Source organism: Gasterosteus aculeatus, chromosome 10 (assembly GCF_964276395.1).
Source record: "Gasterosteus aculeatus chromosome 10, fGasAcu3.hap1.1, whole genome shotgun sequence".
NCBI lineage: Eukaryota > Metazoa > Chordata > Actinopteri > Perciformes > Gasterosteidae > Gasterosteus > Gasterosteus aculeatus.
Window position 1 is genome coordinate 12,917,597 of NC_135697.1, and position 18,496 is coordinate 12,936,092.

Here is an 18,496-nt window from a genome sequence, read left to right on the forward strand (position 1 = left end):
GAACCAGTTGTGAGTCAGTTAAATATATTGATCCCCTGATTGAGTCACAGGGAGTCTTCCTGTTCATGTGTGACTGAGCTTTAAATTACCTCATGATTCACGGGCCTCTCGGCCCCCCAACCATTGGCTTTGGGCTCCAGCTAGTCGATGGATTAAGACTGAGCTGGATAGAAAATCCCCACCGATCCGACTGCTGTGAGGTGTTGTGGGACTTTACAATACGTGGTCCATTTCCTTCTCAGAATATAGCATATAGTATATGAAATAAATGTGTTATACTGAAGTGCATTTTACTGCCTCAAAGTTACTCAATTGTTCGTCACCACTTTTCACTCTGGTTGCACGTTAGGTAAAAAAAAAATGCAATTGCTTATCCACAACTGGTTGGAATGTTATCTTTATACCCCCAACTTGCAGTTCATCATTGTCCACGGAATGGCCTCTTCTCGGCCTCTCAATTCCTTCGAGAACCTACTTTCTTTTTGCAGCAGCAGCCATTTGCTGCTCTGTCCCCTGACAATGACTCTTCGCCCCCCCCCCCTCCCCACCACCACCACGTCCATCTCAATCAGCATCTTTCATTGTCTGTTTACCTCTCCTCATCGCCCATGCAGCATCACTCTTCCTCCTCTGGCAACCAGCTATTCTGTCTTCTCTCACTCTTCTTCTCGACTAGCAATAACAGCTTTTACCCCCCTCTCCTCCCCTCCTCCCCTCTTCCCCTCCCTCTTCTGTGTCTTACAGGGTACATCAGATCCACAGTGCGTCGTCTGGGACTATGGCAACCCGTAAGTTACTCTGAGTGATTCTCGCGGCGTGCATGCGAGAGTGTGCGGCGCAGTGGAGCACGTGCGTGGTGTTTATCTTGTGCGTGATCTTGCCCATTCAGATGAAATTCCTTAATGAACTGAAGAACAGTCTAATGAAGTTCCCTTAATTAAATGAGTCAATGAAAACAAGCACCATTCTGCATTCACGGCTCCATGGAAATCCTTTTGTTGTGGTCGGCTTCTGCAATGTTTTCCTTCATTCACACCCCGTAAGAGACTTAATTTCGCTTTCACTAAATTTGAACAGCATTTTGATATCAGGGGCCCGAAGCCCGCATGTTGACCTGATGATTTTTCTCTCATTTGTCTGTATAGGGCACCGAGTCTTTTGTTATCGAGTGTGTGTGTGTGTGTGTATTATGTAGTGAACTAGATCATCTAAACCGGCACAATTGATCATGCACTTTTAACCATTAACCCACATAGTGATTACTTATTTTGTCAATAACAAAGTAAAACGTGCTGAGGACCATTAAGCCGGGGGTTTGGTACTCTACTAGGTCATGGTCTCATTATTCTTTGTGGAGCCGATGGATGGCTTTCAGTTAAGTTATTTTTTACGATGGTGGGAAAGGTCGGCACTGGAGGTTCGGCGTACCGTATGAAGCCACACGCATGTAATTCATTACAGGACACTAGACGGTTTAGAATAGATTGTGATTTTACTTAAACACACAGTTTTGACCAACCTTGTTTCAAGCTCGGAGTAAGCATTTGCTTTTTAAATATATAATAATATGCTCGAAATAACCGTAAAATATAACCCTGGACAGGATATTGATGAACATTTCATTGAATATCTAGACAATGAGTCAACCTTTCATTAGGCAGTAAACATAATTAGGTCTCCAATCAAGATTAACTTTTTATGACGGGATGAGTTTTTGAGCCGGTCACATTTGAATTCTTTTTAACACTGCTCCATGATAAGTGAGCAAACATTGTATGTTGATAAAGGCCGTGTGAAATGGTTTACGTCTCCGTATTGGTGAGTAAGTTCTCTCACACATGGGCAGCTGTGGGTGGGTGAAAAGTGCTTTAACTGGTGGGAGGACTAGAAAAGCGCGATGAAAGTACAGTCCATTTACCATTTCAATTTAGCGGAGATGAAATTGTCAAGTGTTGCATTGTTTGGTTGATTCTCTGGCATTTATTCCCTGTAAATTGCATTTGCTAATGATTTGATTTAATGATTAATCGTACAGATTTTTCAAAAGACAAATCCTCATCAGAGCAAATGCATGTGTGCAAAGTTTCATCACCGTGGGCCTGCTTGTCCACTGCCATGAAGATGGATGAATATTCTTGCCAGCTCAGCTTCCGCCTTCAGATCCTAATATACGTTATCCAGTTCTAGAGGAAGACTCTCTGGTGAGCGAAGCACACGGGTTCCCAGGAGAGCGTTAGACATTTTATCCAACTACCCCTCTTCTTCAAGGTAGGAGAGGAACAAAGCTCGGCAAAGTCAATTAAACTAGCCGGCAGATTACAGCAGCAATCAAATTAAATTCACAGACATTACAAAAGCAGACAGCCAAACAGAATATAAAGTGGCTGCGATGCCTCATCAACCAAACATATACTCAAACCGGATGGAATGTGGAAAACTCTCCAAGTGTTTTTTCGGGGATAAGGCAATATGTTTGCAGGCACGTGCAGTAGGCAGCACACACACGGTTTGCTCAGAAGCTTTGCCACACAAACACACACGCTAACCGAGACCTAGTTAATTTGACACTGAAATGCAACAAGCGACAAAACGAGAAATGCTCCATTTATAATAACAGATTCGTTTACCAGCCGGGAGCTTCGTTGAGCAGAGAGTCTGTCCATTTTCAAAGGTCATGCCTGCTACTCCTGCTCGTCCAAACCGACGAGGATATTCATGACGTCCAGCGGTGGTTTACTATTCGGCAGGTGCCGAGACCTGACGGCCTCAGTGTAAACAGCCTTAGGTCATAACAACGTGCTGTTTTGGTGCACAGAAGCTGCTCGTGTGAAGCCGTGAAGCAAATCCAGATCATAGATCTGATGGTCTCATATGGGATATATCGTCAATACACTCATGGATTTGCTTTATGTACAGTCAGGGTACACAGCCGTAACCATTAGCATTTACATGTATGCCTTTTTATATATACCGACTACACAGTGGCGGCGTTTCAATAATCCTTCACCTGCCCGTCTGTGCCAGGAAGCACATCTTTACGGTGCTGGGCGCGAGTGTGCAGCTGATATGGAGGCAGAGAACATCTTGTACCAAGCAGCCGTTTGTTTGCCGGAAGATATCACCTCGGCTCAACCCGGCCGTCTCGAACTGAGCCAAAGGCTTTGAGGTTGAGCAAGGGGGGGGGGCGAGAGACGGCGGATGTATAGATAGCGATGCGGCGGAAGGGCAAACACGGCAGCGGCGGAACCAGAAAGACGGGGGAAAAGTTCAGCTCGGGGATGGAAATAACTTTGGATCAATAACCTGGAAATAAAGAGTGTATTTCCTGCACAGAAAACCCTGTGTGTGTCCTTTCCTGGGAATCTGCGCAGTGGACACTTGTATTGTAGTACTTTGAAATCAGAAGCTCAAATCTCTGCAGCCCATTGTCATCCCTCACAATGGACAGCCGTATTGCTCCATTTAGAAATCTGCATGCGGTTTCCGCGGTGACACCCTCCCATTCGCCGGGCCAACGGTTTGAGGCACTCACAGTTCATCTCGGTATTTGTGTGTGAGTGTTTATTTATTTATTTTGCCCCCTAACAGTCCCATATGTCTGCACCATCTGCCCACCCGAGTTGCTGCGCTCGTCGTAGTCGCCCCCCCCCCCCCCCCCCCCCCCCCCCCGTGTGGCCGACTACTCAACAGAATGTCCCTCATTTGCCTGGGCGTCTCGAGGAGATAAGGTTATGTTCAGCTCTCATGAAAGTTTTACAAGGTTGGAAGCTGGCAAAGGAGGTTAGAGGAGCCAAAGACGTGAGACCGTCTTCTGACGCCCTCTGATGATCTTAAATCTCTCAGTTCTCTCTCGTTTCTGTCTCCGTCATTTTTCTGCTGATGAGGATGTTCGGTCTCTCTTTGCTATTTGGTTTGCTGACCTTGCCGTCGGTATCTGCGTGTTTTGACCCTCACTCTCTCTCAGAGTGGGAGCTCTGGCTAAAGCCCAGCTGACGTAGACACTAAACTGAACAGTGCAGCCTTTTTCATATCTTATGCATAGATGGACAGCTGTGTTGTATATGGGCCACGGCGGCACTGATTCTATAGCTGCTGCTTTTCAATCGGAACAAACCGCCTCTTTTCTGCCGGCATTGAAATATACATTTTTAAATATACATCATATGTGTACTTTCTAATCATAGTAGTCCCAACATACTCTCGTATTAATGACTAAGCTCAAATGCATTACAGGCCGGCCAAAGATGGCGTGCTTCAAAGAAATATGACCCAGTAGTTGGAGATTAATGCAATATATACTATACTTGGATAAATGACAGTAAGCTTGTGAGGGGTTGAGGGTCAGCTAATCCTATTTCTAATTCCCAGTAGTCTTCGGCTCGATCAGGGATCAGTGGTTAAAGACCCGGGTCGCCCACCCTGCCCCCATTGCCCATCACTCCATAGTGTATAAATGGCCGGGCGAGCAGCACAAGTAGCTCTCGCACCCTCAATCTGACACGCTAGATCGAGGCTGGTTTTGGGCCCCGATCGATCTGCTCAAATATGCCACAATGTTAACACATCTCTTTCACAAAAAGGCAAAGCCGCATGTTGACAGCAGCCTATTTGTCCTGTAAGCGCTAGTTTTGAGCAGAGATGAGGAGCGGGAAGTCCCTTCTCTTTCACTCAGAACCACCCAATTTAGTTTATAGTATCCTGTTAATACTCTGAACTTTATCCGGTTGATTATTATGTCCACTGAATGATTATGTACATGTGGTCATGCATGTGTATGTGCTTCTCTATGTCTGTATGTAATTTATATTTTTATTTTAAGAGGAGTTTTCCTCATAAGTTAGACTATTGCGTGTTTACATTAGCGCTGGCAAAATTGCTCAAAAAGGACGTTTGAATATTTGCTTTAAAAAAAAGACATATATTCGAATATATGGTTGCACATTATAGGCACGTGAATAACAGGACAAATTAATACAACGAGACATAACTACTTGTTGGTTATTTATTTAAGTTTAAACATATTTAACAACACATCACCTACACAAAATTAAGTAACACAGCAGATCTCTCTCGCTCTCGCACCGCCGCGCTCTCTGCACAAAGCGGTTTAATTGAACGACAACAATAAACAAATGCTGAGTGCTGATCAAGAGTTTTGTGCAAGCAATTTAAGGTCGCGATCGTTGTCCCAAATATGTCAGGCTTCATTCGGTCATTGAAACGGAAAGTTTAACAGTGCCGACATTGAACACTCTGAGCGAGCTGTGCTGTAAACACAGAACTGTTCCTTGGCATGAAACAGCAAATAATCAAAGCAGTGCATGAAACTGTTGTAGCCTATCTAGTCTATTTTATTCATGCAATATATAGTCAGTAGTCAGACGCGCGCCCACCCGCTAAGCAGACGCTCGCGCCGCGTTTTTTTTTTTCTTTTTACATTTGAATATTAATTTTCACATTTGAATAGTTGTTTTTAACAACTATTTGAAAATAATTTAGAATATAGAATATTCGTTGACAGCCCTAGTATACATGTATCTAAACCATAGTTTAGCAAAGGTCAGACTGAACGAGTGGGATATGTTGGTAGAGCTGGTTAGCCTTTGCCAGTTGTTTTTGACTAACACACTGCCGGACTGACTATTCCTGTCCAGAGGCAGCTGAACACGAAGCGTTACAAAGTGAACTGCAGATTAGCAGCATGGAGCTGCAGCGGAGAGCTGCACGGATTAAAATGAGCGAGAAGTGAGTCGCAAAGTGCATCTGATACGCACGTGGTGTGGACGCTGAGCTGTTTGTGTGCATTCAATCAAACATTACAGCCGTTGGCATTGCAAACCCACATGGGGGACATCTTCACTCCACTGATGGCCCTTTTCTTGTTGCGTATAGAAAACATCTGGATGCTGTATAGAGTATGACCCCTTAGGAGACAGACAACAGATGAGTCTAAAAATAGATGCGGCATGTACCGGATAATGCAGTGTCTATCGCAAGTGCATTATACAAGACCAAGTGATGTGCTAAAATATTTAGTTTGTCCGTATACTTTTTCAGTAGTGTGGCAAAAAGGAAAGTGTTGTTCATTTGTTTTAACTCCACTTGCGATTGAAAGGACTTGTATTAATGTGCTACCTCACCACATTTGACCCGTGCATATTTCCTCATATCTCCCCGCCGTCACACACTTGCGCAGAAGCAACCACACACTAACACACTTAACAGCGTAGCCATTGGGTAGGTGGGGAGGGAGGGGGGTGTAGGGATGATCGGGCTTGCTCCACTTTTCCATCCGACAGAGCAGAAAGGATCAAGACTGTGTCAGAGAGCCATCTCGGGCTAGAGGGAGTCGGCCACCAGGGCTTACGTGGGCTCTTCCTCCATTGGGCATCAGAAGTGGACAGGCTGTCGGCTCATTTCCCCAGCTATCGCAGCAGTCCTTGGAGAGCGCTGCAACATGATAGCTTCAATTCTCAGTGCGGAACACCCGGGTTTTACGGTGAACTTGAGGTAGCTGTTTCTCGTTGAGATCAGTCCGAAACCAGCGCTGGGTCTGAAGTCTGAAGTTTACATAGGATTTCTTTCTGGACTTCATGGATAATTGTGGATGACTGGATGGATAAAAAGTTTTTCTTCTCTTTGCTTGTTGAGGTTAGGTAAAGCAGAGTATTTGGTTGCTGTTTCATTATTTTTTATTTATTTTTATGTCATGCCTTCTTTTATTGATTGCATCACCATGTGACCAGTGGGAGTGGAATGGTGCCTTTAAAACTTTCCTTGGGTGATGTTGGTAGTGATTAGTGTTTGAGGTTAAGGCTAAAAGTAGAGGGAAAAGAAGACCTTTCACATACATTGCCTACCACCGGACCATGGCAGTTTAAGAACCACTTGGTAAGTAACATCTTTAACTTAAAAGAACCCTTAAGATCTATTATGGGGTCATTTTGAAACTGCTGCGTTAAAGTCCTCCCACTGATTTTGCTTCGCCAAGACCAGCCTTAGAAGATCTTTTTTGTGAGTCAAGTGCCGTATTTGCCGTATACTTATCTTGTTGATTTGCACATTATCCTCTTTTCTCTCAGCCAGCTGAAAGTAGGCTGAGAGGGCACTGTGTTAATGCTCTCCTGTCGTGTGGTCCTTAAGAGTCCTATTTGAGCCCCTGACAAGACACAGAGGAGTTCATCACATCTTCTGTTGTAGATGGAGCAATACTGCTGTTCATATTTGCAGTGCAGTCAGGACAGTAGGCCATTAAAATGCTCCAACAAAGCCTGTATCTCTGCTATTCCGGTGAGCTCACTCGCTTGCACACCAGGAACAAAGGGTAATCCCAGGAAAGAAGCTTATAAATTAGCCAAAGGTCGTGCCAGAAAGCTGATTGGGGTGGTGGAGGTCAACGACAAGTCACCCTGTTCACAGGAGAATCACAGGAGAAGCGTGAATAAAGGCCTTGTGTGACAACATAACACTCAGCTTTTATGTTGTCAAGATTGGCAACAACAGAGCATCTATTCAAGTTCCCATTTGAAACTACGGGAACTAGATGTTAATGAATATGTGAGTATTTGGTTGCGAGCCACTTAAATAACCTTTATAAACCTGCGTGATGGCGGCTCCCTTCGTTACCACAACTGTATTCTGAGGAAATACGTCTGATTCATGTAACCATAACATTAACCACCCGACAACACATGGGATTCACATCGATACATATTTAACGTTTAAGCAACCGCAACAGATTTAAAGACATTTCAAAATCTACGCTTAACCGTCTGAGACATAACGTTATAAGTCTATAACATAACGGCGAGTGTGGGATAATCTCACAGCATGTTCTTGTGGTTATAAGGGCCAACTTTACATCCGTCAGGCTAAGTGTGTGGGGGGGGGAGCTTAGTTCCTACACAGTTAAGATCTGGGTCAAAAATACTGATGCACACACTCCGCCATGAACCGCAATGCAAACCCATGCCAAACCCCCCCCCCCCGTGGAAGACACTGCGTCAATCCTGCATGATCGGTGATGTAAAAGGTTGAGTAAGAACAGATGATTTGTGTCACGTGAAGACTTGCTTCAGTGAGTTCTGGCTGTATAGAGAGTGAAAGGTCAATGTGCACGGCCAGTGGTGAATGTGCATTCTAGCTCCCTGGCGGTTGGGGGAGAGGGGGGGGGGGGGGTCATTTCTACTGCAATAGATTCCATCCACCAGAATAGTTTTGCTTGCAAATTTTCTTTCTGCGGCTTCAATAAGGAAAGAAATCCCTGGCGTACATTCACATGGTAATTCAGAAGGATTGTCAACACACCATTCAAAATGTGATGAAATTAAGAAGAAGGTCGACTGCTATTACATTTTTAAAAACACAGTAATATTATATCATGCTGTCTGCTGCTACCACATATTTTATTTTCAGGGTCATCTCGGTCAAAAGGTATTTTTTCACAGCACACCTTTCCGAGAGCAGGAAAAGCACAGGTGTCTCTAATAGCATTAGCGATGGATCCGTTCTTTTTTTCGAGTTCCCAGTAAGTCATGAGAGGAACAAAGAATCAGCTTGCACAACAGGAGCCTTAAATTGGAGCGGATCAGTTTGGAATTTAGCCCAAATAGATCTAGTTATTAACACCTGCGCTTATATTGTGACGTGACTAAATGGAACCATATTACATGTAGAAATAAATCTTCATGTACTATTGAAAATGTAAGCGCTGCAAGTTGTTCCACCTTGGGAAGAGGTCAAACGTGCATCTACAACAAAAACACTTTTTGTACACAGATGTGCCATTGGAGGACATATGATACTGCACGTGGGCTGGATTATTATTACGATGTACTTTCATCAAAGGGTTTTCATGCTACTTTTAAGTAGTAGTTTAAGAGTTTTAACCCCTTCAAAACTGTGTCCACGTGAAGCCACTTAACTCGGTGATCCTTAGAATCCCTCTCTGGTACAGCGAGTCCTCACCTTTACGCTAGTCCTTCTGTCCACGACTCGTTAACTCTCTGTTTGCTGTCTGTCACCGGCTAGAAATCCGTTTCAGACAATGACAGGTCAAAGTTATCGTCAAAACATTGTTTTATTATTATTAGCATATTTAAACATCGCGCTATATCTGTCGTATTCTGCACGTTGACCGTACAATACAATCCTCTGAATATTAAACATTTTTATACTATCTTTTAAGGACTGCATAGTTTTGGGTTAAACTGGAATACAAATGCGATGCCACATGTTGTCAGACGTGAGCAACAGAGCATTGGTTTCAGGGCCTCCTATTTACAGTCACTACTGTACTACTACGTTTGGCTACGGCCATCTAGTAAAGCAAATTTGACAGTGTTTGCCCCAGAAGTAATTAGCTGGTACTGTTGATCCTCATTACACCGATAACAGCTGTGTACGACAACATGTGCTCCTGTAATACTATTTCAAATAGCAGTGACAGGATCTTGGATGTCGCCCACTTGCAGCATCCTCACCTCTATCATAAGGTGTAATACCTGTCTCCTCTGTCTCCTAAATGCATTCTGTCATCTCTGCCACGGAAATATAGGAGGTTGCTTTGGATGAGAGGCATTTGCAACATGCCAGAATTCAATTTAATAAGCAGCTGGGGGCAGTGACTTAAGTCTGCACCGTGATCAGAATTCAAAGCGTGTTGAGATATATATATATATATATATATATTTTTTTTTTTTCTCAACAGGGTGCAATTGGCTTCCATTGCATTACCCTTTTAGTCAAGGGTTGGTGCCAATTTATTCTCAGTAGACACAAAAGGTCAATTAACGCTGTTGTTCAGGAAGTTTTTCCTATTTTTTTTTTTTCAAGCTTGCAGTTAAGGAAACAAATGGGAAAGCATGGTGATGTGTTACTATGGACCTTTTGTTCCAACAGCGCGCTCTTCAAGTGCTGCTGGTTTGTTTAAAAGCATTTTTCTTTTTAGCTATGGTGACAGTTTGGCTAGAAGCATGAGCCACCACTTTCCTACAGACTGAAATGCCACACACGTTGAGGTGAATTGTAATATCTTTGACCTCTCACCTATCAATTAGTTAAAAGGTTCAATGCTTTTCTTGCATTACGATGGTCACGGTAAACATCACAGCATACTGTCATTGTGTACGTATTGGCGTGCTTCTAGCATTGAGCTTGAAGCACTTCTTTGTGCAGCCTCTATGGTTTTGGCACTGTGTAATCTCCATGTGCACTGATGGATAACTACCTGTCATAATAAAGCCAACTCTAACACTCATTAAATAAAACTGAATTCTTTGTCAATGTGAAGACCAAACAACAGATGAGTTTGTTATCGCAAAGCAAACAAACTCTCACTATTTTAGTTTGGATAAAGCCAGGTGGAAATCTTTGCAGTATACATTTGGAACCATTGCCTATAAACCAGCGATAGTGACACGTCTACCTATTTGTACATCTGGTACCTGTCCATCGTAACAGCAGTCGACGGCAGCTCTCGGCTCATTCTTGGTCTACAGTACGACGGAAATAAAACAAAAGACATTTTTAATTCCTTCCTCGCCAGCTGTCTATTGCCAAGGTGGAATTGCAATAACAAAGATCACAGTTTGCGCGGGTTAGAGAAGGTGTGCTGGGAAGCACAAGGTTGTTGGTTCGATTCCAGGCTGCCCCATGTTCCATGTCGAAGTGTCCCTGAGCAAGACACCTAACCCCTAATTGCTCCCCAGGCAAAAATGTGAAAAAAGCCATGGGTTTAAAGTGTAATGTAAGTCGCTTTGGATAAAAGCGTCTGCTAAATGACCTGTAATGTAATGTAATGTAATGTAAAGTTTGCCTCAACTTTAGACCTTAACCGTACCACATTTGACGCATGCATATTTCCTCATATCTATTTAGACCATCCATGTCAGTAAATGAATGCATTTCAGATGTACATCTGGTTTGCGATACGTAAACTGACAAGCATAATACAATACGTAACATTTTCGCATGTAACGCACAATCGTTGATGCATGACATGCACATGTGCCCTCAATGGCTCTTGCTTCCTGGTGTGAATAAATCCATTTGCACATTGCAAACACACTGATGTTTTCTATGCATGGATGCATTAATGCGGGATGATGCATTGTCAATTTAGTTGATTCCACGTGTTTTTTCAAAAGTAGGAAATGTAAATGTTACCTGAAAATACCTCACAAAATGTATATATTTTTTTGAATTCCCTCATAAAAGATAACAAGTGCACATTCTCATTCCCTCTACTCTTGTTCTTTGGTTCAGAGACACACACAGACGAACACAAAGCTGTGCACCATGTCGCTAGCTGATGGCTTCTCTATTGTTACTATGCAGAGAATGATCAGCAGGGGATTGTACCGAAAAGCCATTCATTACATTGTGAAATGACTGTTTATGTGTGTGTGTGTGTGTGTGTGTGTGTGTGTGCTTTACTACATGAATTGATGTTGATACATTCTTGTCATTTTGTGTTATGCTGATCAAATTGTGTATTAGCGAGATGACGAGATAATTTCATTGTTACATCATCAAAATATAGTCACAAAATCCTAAAATCCTACCTCAAATATATCATTTAACTTGTTGTGTTTTTCCATACATGAAAATGAGCACAGTGAGTTCTCATACAGCACGCCAACTTGATCAATTATTTTGTCATTGTTCTTAAACAATAAAGAAGAGCGGTATCTTGTTATCTTTTAAAACGATCTGTCTGTTTTTTATCAACCAAAAGACAGAGTAACACTTAATATTTGCCTCAAGATACCACAAATACAAAGAGCAATGAATCAGTTCATCATTTCCTTAATATGTAAAACAAACAAAAGATACAATTTTGCCAGTCTGAGTATTTTCAGGCTCTCGAGAGACTTGACGATTTTGAATAATATGCAAATCATATTATGGCGATCTCAATATACAGGCAAGACTCAATTACATGTTGTCTCCGTTTAGTGTTGAGGGTGCTCACTGCTATTAGCTAGGGAGGATGTGTTTGAGTTATCCATTAAAGCGTTAGTGGTGAAAGAAATAGCAGTAATAACTTGGCACACGAGCTGCCGTCCCGTGCATATTGTGATTCTCTTTTTGGCGCCCTCCCGACACCCGTGTTGCTGCTCTCCCCATGTGTCTCTTGATAGCTGTATTATGAATTAATCCACGGTTACATTTAAGGTCAATGTGCAGAGTAATCTGCCAGGGTAATTAGTTCAGGTGGAATCTTATTGATCGACCGCCACATTCAACATCCTGTTGAGTGCAGTTAGAGGGAAGTAGACGGGGGAGGGGGGGGGGGGGGGGATTCCGGGCACTCTCTTTCCCAGTAACGTGTCAAAGCAAATGACCATTTAGTGCAGAATAATCCCCATCCACCACTTAAGCCGCGATGGTCTTTGTTTACCCTTAACTCGGGCAACACTTCTCATCCGTCTCCAGGGCCTCGAGTTATTTAGAGTATTCCTCCTAGAAAAGGGAGGTGGAAAAAGTAAGAGAACAAAGAGTGTTCAGGGTGTTAAACGGCCGCTACGACCTTGACTTACCAGCTGGGAGGGGGGGGCGTCAGTATCTTCCCGATGAAGTGATTGGGTTCGCTTGATGCTCTACTCCTTTCACGCTTTCTTTGAGTTGTGACATTGGCGTTGACGTGTTCAGTCACGTGACCGGTCTCAACAGCCACTGTTTGTGTCCCCCTTGTGCCTCCCCCCCCCTTTTCTCCCCACCTCCAGGGAAGCTGGTGCGGAAAACTGGGGCACAGAAGGCTGCCAAACGCTCGCGTCAACCACCGTCCACACCAAATGCCTCTGCAGCAGGATTTCCACCTACGCCGTGTTAGCGCAGCAAGCTAAAGACCCGGTGAGTCACCTGCCTGTACATCCCGATGTGCTCTGTGGGGGTGTGGGGGCCGACGGGGGTCACTTCCAGCGGTCAGGGATATGATGGGATGCCGAGAATGCTATTTATTGTCTTCATATGGCTGTCTTTCTCCATAACATTGTCACGGTTTTGATCCGGGTGCCTTGATGCTTGTCTAATTTGTTGGTTGATTGGTGGTCGCTCTTTACGTTTTGAAACTTTTTATGTGCTTCAACCTATCGAAGGTCAGGTTGTTCAACGCAGGACTTCTGTGTGATTGGATTTTCATTGTGTCTGTGTCTGATTATGCCTGCAGGGAAAAAGCTGTGTGTCTACGAATAGACCTGCTGGCAGGCCGAGTGTGTTTGACGTGATTTAAGACGTTTTATTTTTGTTGTTTCTGTCTGTTCTACTACCATGACCCTTATCTTGTAGTTGCCTTAATGGTTATCTAAAACCCTGACAGATCATCTTCATCACTGCCACCTTCTTCGCTCCATGGACCTCACTTGGTTGGTCAGCGTATGACTGTACGCGCTTAACCACAATTTATGATCTACACCTGCTTTGGAGCCACTGCACTATAGGAGACTTGGGTCGTATACTTGCTTCTTTATCAAAGAACCAGATGTATTCAGAGTGGGACGGTTACTTCCAAGACGAAAGTCGGCCAATGAGAGGCAGCTCCATCAGTTATTTTTACGTCAGTTTTTCTCCATCGGATTATTTTTGTACAGCCTTCTTTATCTTTGAGTTCTTTTTCATGAATCAAATACTTGAGTCCCAAACAATTGCAAAGACTCAAACTGTTAAATGAAGACTTTTAGAAAGGAAGGAAGCCTTTTGTAAACCCATGTGAAACAGAAGGCACTTGATGGATGTCATGCAGGTCCCACTGTAGCAGTAAGAGTTTTCATTTTATTTTGCCTGCCTGCCTCCTCCTCTGGACATTTCATATCCTTTCTTTTTTTTTTATTAAGTGTAAAGAGGGTCAAAATAAGGTGATGCCCTCCAGGGGAATGACTGCAGTTATTCATTATTTTGTACCTCAAACCTTGAATTACTTCACAAGGGTCTGGCACCTTTCACTGAACAAGGGGAAACATTAATTCCCATTATGTAGGAAAAACACAATGGCTCTGACCTACGCTCTCAATGGGCCACTCCCGCTGCCGTTCCGGCTTCCTGGGACTCCTCTTCCAACTGAACAATATTGACTTTTGCTTTCCACAGCAAGCAGGTCGACCGCGTTTGGTGAAAGAGGGCGAGGAGAGAAAAAACACATTGACTTTTTTTGTGTAATATCTGTGAAGAGCGCGTTAGTCATTAGTGATTCGCTATTCAGCTCGCCATTAGCCAGCGCTGGAGACCGGAAGGTACGGGGTCAGTCTGTGTGTGTCTGTGGCTTCCAGTCACCACTTGTCAAGTCAACTTTGTTGCTTCGGGGGCCACTGTTTGTTCATAAAGGACAAAGGAACATGCAAGTGTGCATGGAGAGGGGAGGGGGGGGGGGCGCTTTAATGTGGACACTAAAACTCACACTGTGCTGTGTCCAGTTTGTATCAGCAGCCCAGCTCTGACAGCTTATCCGGGGGGGCCACAGCGCGAGGGGCAGGGGGGGTTGAGGATTAACCTCCATGTTTAATAGAAACGGGAGATGGGGGGGTGGGGGAAGAGATGGAGGGATTTAGAAGCGGCGTTGCCATTACAGGCAGTTTACAGTGAAGCGAGGGATAGCCGCTTAATCCTGTTTACTTTCTGTGGCCTCTGAGATTTCTGTGTGCGCTGCAGCCTGCACACACATTGCGTGTGAGTACCCTGTTGTGTGTCTGTAGAGGGACCTTCGCTATCAGACACAAGACAGAGGCTGTTACTTCAGGGAAACCGAGGAGAGAGAGAGAGAGGGAGAAAGAGCAGTTGATTGAGGGAAGTCACAACGCCGCACAATGAACAGAGCCACTCAATCCCCCGAAACGACTGCGGAACTGGGAACACGCACCCTGCGGACGCGCCGGGTCGCATCGCCTCAGCGGCGCCAGAGGGTGTGGCGGGATCTGGAGCGGAAGGAGGCATCGGCTTGGTGAAAGTCTGTTGTAACATTCAGAGCCCAGGGTTAAACCTGTCGAGTTGTGCGTCGGCTGCCTTCTTTGTGTTGACGTGTGCACTTGGTCGCCACTTTATTAGACACGTCTTCCAAACACGTTTTTAAAGTGGGAGCCGCGGCTTGTGCTCGCCTAAGCAGGTAACCGGAAATGTGAGGGAGGAGGTCGGCGATTCAGTCAACACCTGAGACCTTGATCCACTCAGTGGGGATGAGCACACATACACACACCCACATTAGTTAGGAAGAGATGGGAGAGGGGGGGGGGGGGGGGGCAACATTTCCATAATTCATCTTTGAGGCAATTACTGCATCAAAGCGAGGAGACTATGTGAAGTGATCTCTGCCTCTGCTGTAAAACATCGCTCACGGATTCTTTTACCTGTCGGGCGAACTGCTGTTCGGCTGTGACGATCTGGTCTACTGAAGTCTGTGGTCCTCTCCTGTCACTTAGTGCTCGCCAGCACCTAATCACAAAGAAAACATCACGCAGGCGGTTGTGTTTCTCGGAAAAGGACGGTCAACTTGCCCGATTCGACTGCCGAGGGATGATGGCGATGATTCAAGCGGCACGCGACGGTTGTTACTGCTTAACTGCAGACAGTGGTTTAGCAAAGAAAGCGAGGGCTGCCCTAGATCGAGCGAGACAAGGTTAGAGGATGCAAATACCTCGCACTTGTCAACTGTAATCAAAAGATCAGGGTTGCTACAATGATGGGAGGCTCTGCATGGAATTGCATTAGAGTGTTTGGATCCCCCGTTGCATTAATTGAAGGTTATTTACTAACTGGGGAGATCATCTGAGAGTACACAGGTTAAATTATTTAGCGGCGTTTCTCTGGCTTAATGGCGGACCCCCGGTAGGATAGATTTGATAAGATGAATCATTTGATACTTTTGACACAGCAACAGAATTGTTATTTTTAACTATTCACAAGGGGATTATTTTTAGACGTAGATTTCATTTTGTATTCCCTCGTTTTCCTTCCAAAGCAGACAGCGGGGCGGGGCTTGTGTCCTTTTGCTGACCCCGTGGATGGAATTTGATCCGATTAGTGTTAACCAACAAAGCCTGTTATAGTGTCTATGACTGAGCCAAAGAATTAGTATATCGTCCTAATAGCTTTGATATCAAATAGTGTTTGCATAAGGCCTACAGGTTGTCGCTAATATTGCTTCAACAAGCAGAGCAGAACTCAAATGGGGCTCTCCTGGATGTCACACACCGACCAGAGGCTCACGAGAGGCCAGAGTCCGTCAAGCTGAAACCCTTAAGGCTCTGCTGAATTGATTCAGCATATCGCAGGTGTCATTTACTGCCGTCACAGCCAAACAGGCAACTGAATAGCAGGAACACCAGATGGAAAGATGGGTGAGTTTTGTGCCGTGCCACAGTCTGCATGTGTGGTTGTCGGTCATCAGTCACGTGAGTCTTCAGTGACGTCTATGAGCAGTCAGTTCAGTGTATTTACACATCTGGCTTGAACTGATCGATGTTGGCCGTAATCCTGAGTAGTTTTCCGGCAACAAAATAAATGTAAGTCCGGTATTCAGTCTCCCTTTAGCCTTGCCTTCCTTCCGTCTGTACTGACTATATTGCACAAATAAAATAGACCAGATAGGCTACAACAGCTTCATGCACCGCTTTGATTATTTGCCGTTTCATGGCAAGGAAAAGTTTTTACAGCACAAACTTAGAGAGAGAGAGAGAGAGAGAGAGGTCTTCGGTCTTGGCCGTTAGTTAATTTACTTATTTTTGTGTAGGTAATATGTTGTTAAATCGGTTTAAACTTAAATAAATGACCTATACAAGTAGTTATGCCTCGTTGTCGTATTTATTTGTCCTGTTATTGACGTGCCTAATGCGCAACCAGATATTCGAATATATTTGAATTTGTGTTTTTTTTTTTAAGCGAATATTCAAACGTCATTTTTGAGCAATTTTGACAGCACTAATGTGTGTGTGTGTGGGGGGGGAAATCCACCAACAAGTAAAATGACATCTTCTCCAATCCGAATAAGCCTATGTTGATTATAGCAGCTTTAACCGAGCAGTTTAAATATTTTGGGCGTTATTTTCAAATCTCAGCAAAATATCATATCAATAGCATATCCTTCAATCTCAGCATCAGCTGTTAAATTCTAATTAACCAAATGTGCACGCCGACAAGCTAAATTGAGCCGGGCAATACGATACAAAGCAATGAACTTTACGCCTGCTTAACACCAACCTGTTAGCATTGCTGTGGTCAGGATGTTAGCAGGCTGGCATTAGCATTCATTTAAAAAGCTCAGCTGTGCTTAAGTTCAGCCTCACAGAACAGCGAGTGATTGCTGTAAGCATGAGCCCAGTCTGGCCCCGGAACTCTGCAAAGTAGTTTTTAAGCTGACCAAACAAACCTTCACATGGATCGGGTTCAGTATCGGTAATTACAGCGGTTTTGTGAAGAAACGGATGAAAAGCCCTGTGGTGCCTTTTTGTGGTGTGCTCCCAAGAAGCACTATGAAAATGGACCTTTTCCAAGATTTTCCAACAGACGTAGCATCGTCAGAGCCTAAATGGCCACATCACATGAGCAGAGTGGTGATTAGTGCACGAAAACACACACACTTACTGCGAGCTGTCCTATGGAGTTTTAGCAAGTGCAGATATTTTCCATCTAAAAGATGCATTTGGGGTACGACCTGGAAACAATTTATAAATCTCGATGATCTCCCCGGACGAGTCGATCGAAAATGATTAGCGAGGAGAATTTGAGAGACCTGCTGCTGAGGTGTGAGTAAGAAGGTGAAGGAGGAAATGGGCTAAGAAGAGACACAGAGAGGGAGATAAACGGAAGGAGGAGGCTGGCCAGTAACATTGGAGGGTGGAGGAGTGTCAGCGAGAGGAGATAAGTAGGTTAAACTTCCTGAGCTGAAAATAGCTATCGTCTCCATCACATGGTAGCCAAGCTGCCCAGGGGAGCCTGGCCGTACACGGCAGAGCCTCAGCACACGCTTTATAATCTGCGCTTTCTCCGTGTGCTTTTCTGGTCCCTCACACACACACACACATACACACACACACGCAACAAATACACTTCCCCTTCCAACTGCAACATAATATGACTATATTCAGAGCAGGGCATTTGTGTTATCGCTTGGAGCCTGGGGCCTGTGATATTGTGTTTGTGTGGGCGTTTCCTTTTAATTTCTTTTTCTTCCACTTCTCATCATACACTCGTTACCTGGCAACACAAATTAAGGACACTTAGAACACTTAACAAATTGCCACAATTAAGTGCTGTTGGACAATTTGTGAATGTGTATCTAGTACATGACAAGTACAGGTGTAATTGGTTCCATTACTTACCGTTAGAGGTTCATTTCTGACCGACGAAAGGGGACTGAAAAAGGAAATTCAGCGCTCTTATTTGTACGTGTGTGGGGGGGTGATGGTGTCGTTGGGCGCGTGCGTCTGCGCTTGTTCCTTTGCATCTCGCGTGTTTGATCCATCAGACCACTAAAAAACAAATGCCTGCAAATCCTTTGACCTTCCTC

General features: G+C 44.3%; 1 protein-coding gene across 39 annotated transcripts in view; it reads left to right on the forward strand.

Annotated features, from left to right (window-relative positions):
- Positions 1–18,496, forward strand: part of adgrb2 (adhesion G protein-coupled receptor B2) — a 158,320-nt gene that overhangs the window by 99,461 nt on the left and 40,363 nt on the right. For all 39 annotated transcript variants that reach the window (XR_013450928.1, XM_078081120.1, XM_078081134.1 and 36 more), the window contains 2 exons: positions 745–788; positions 12,729–12,855. Coding sequence is in view for 38 of the 39 variants with exons in the window: in XM_078081120.1 (XP_077937246.1) it covers positions 745–788; positions 12,729–12,855 (171 nt within the window). In the remaining variant the exon portion in view is untranslated. The remainder of the gene's footprint in view (positions 1–744; positions 789–12,728; positions 12,856–18,496) is intronic.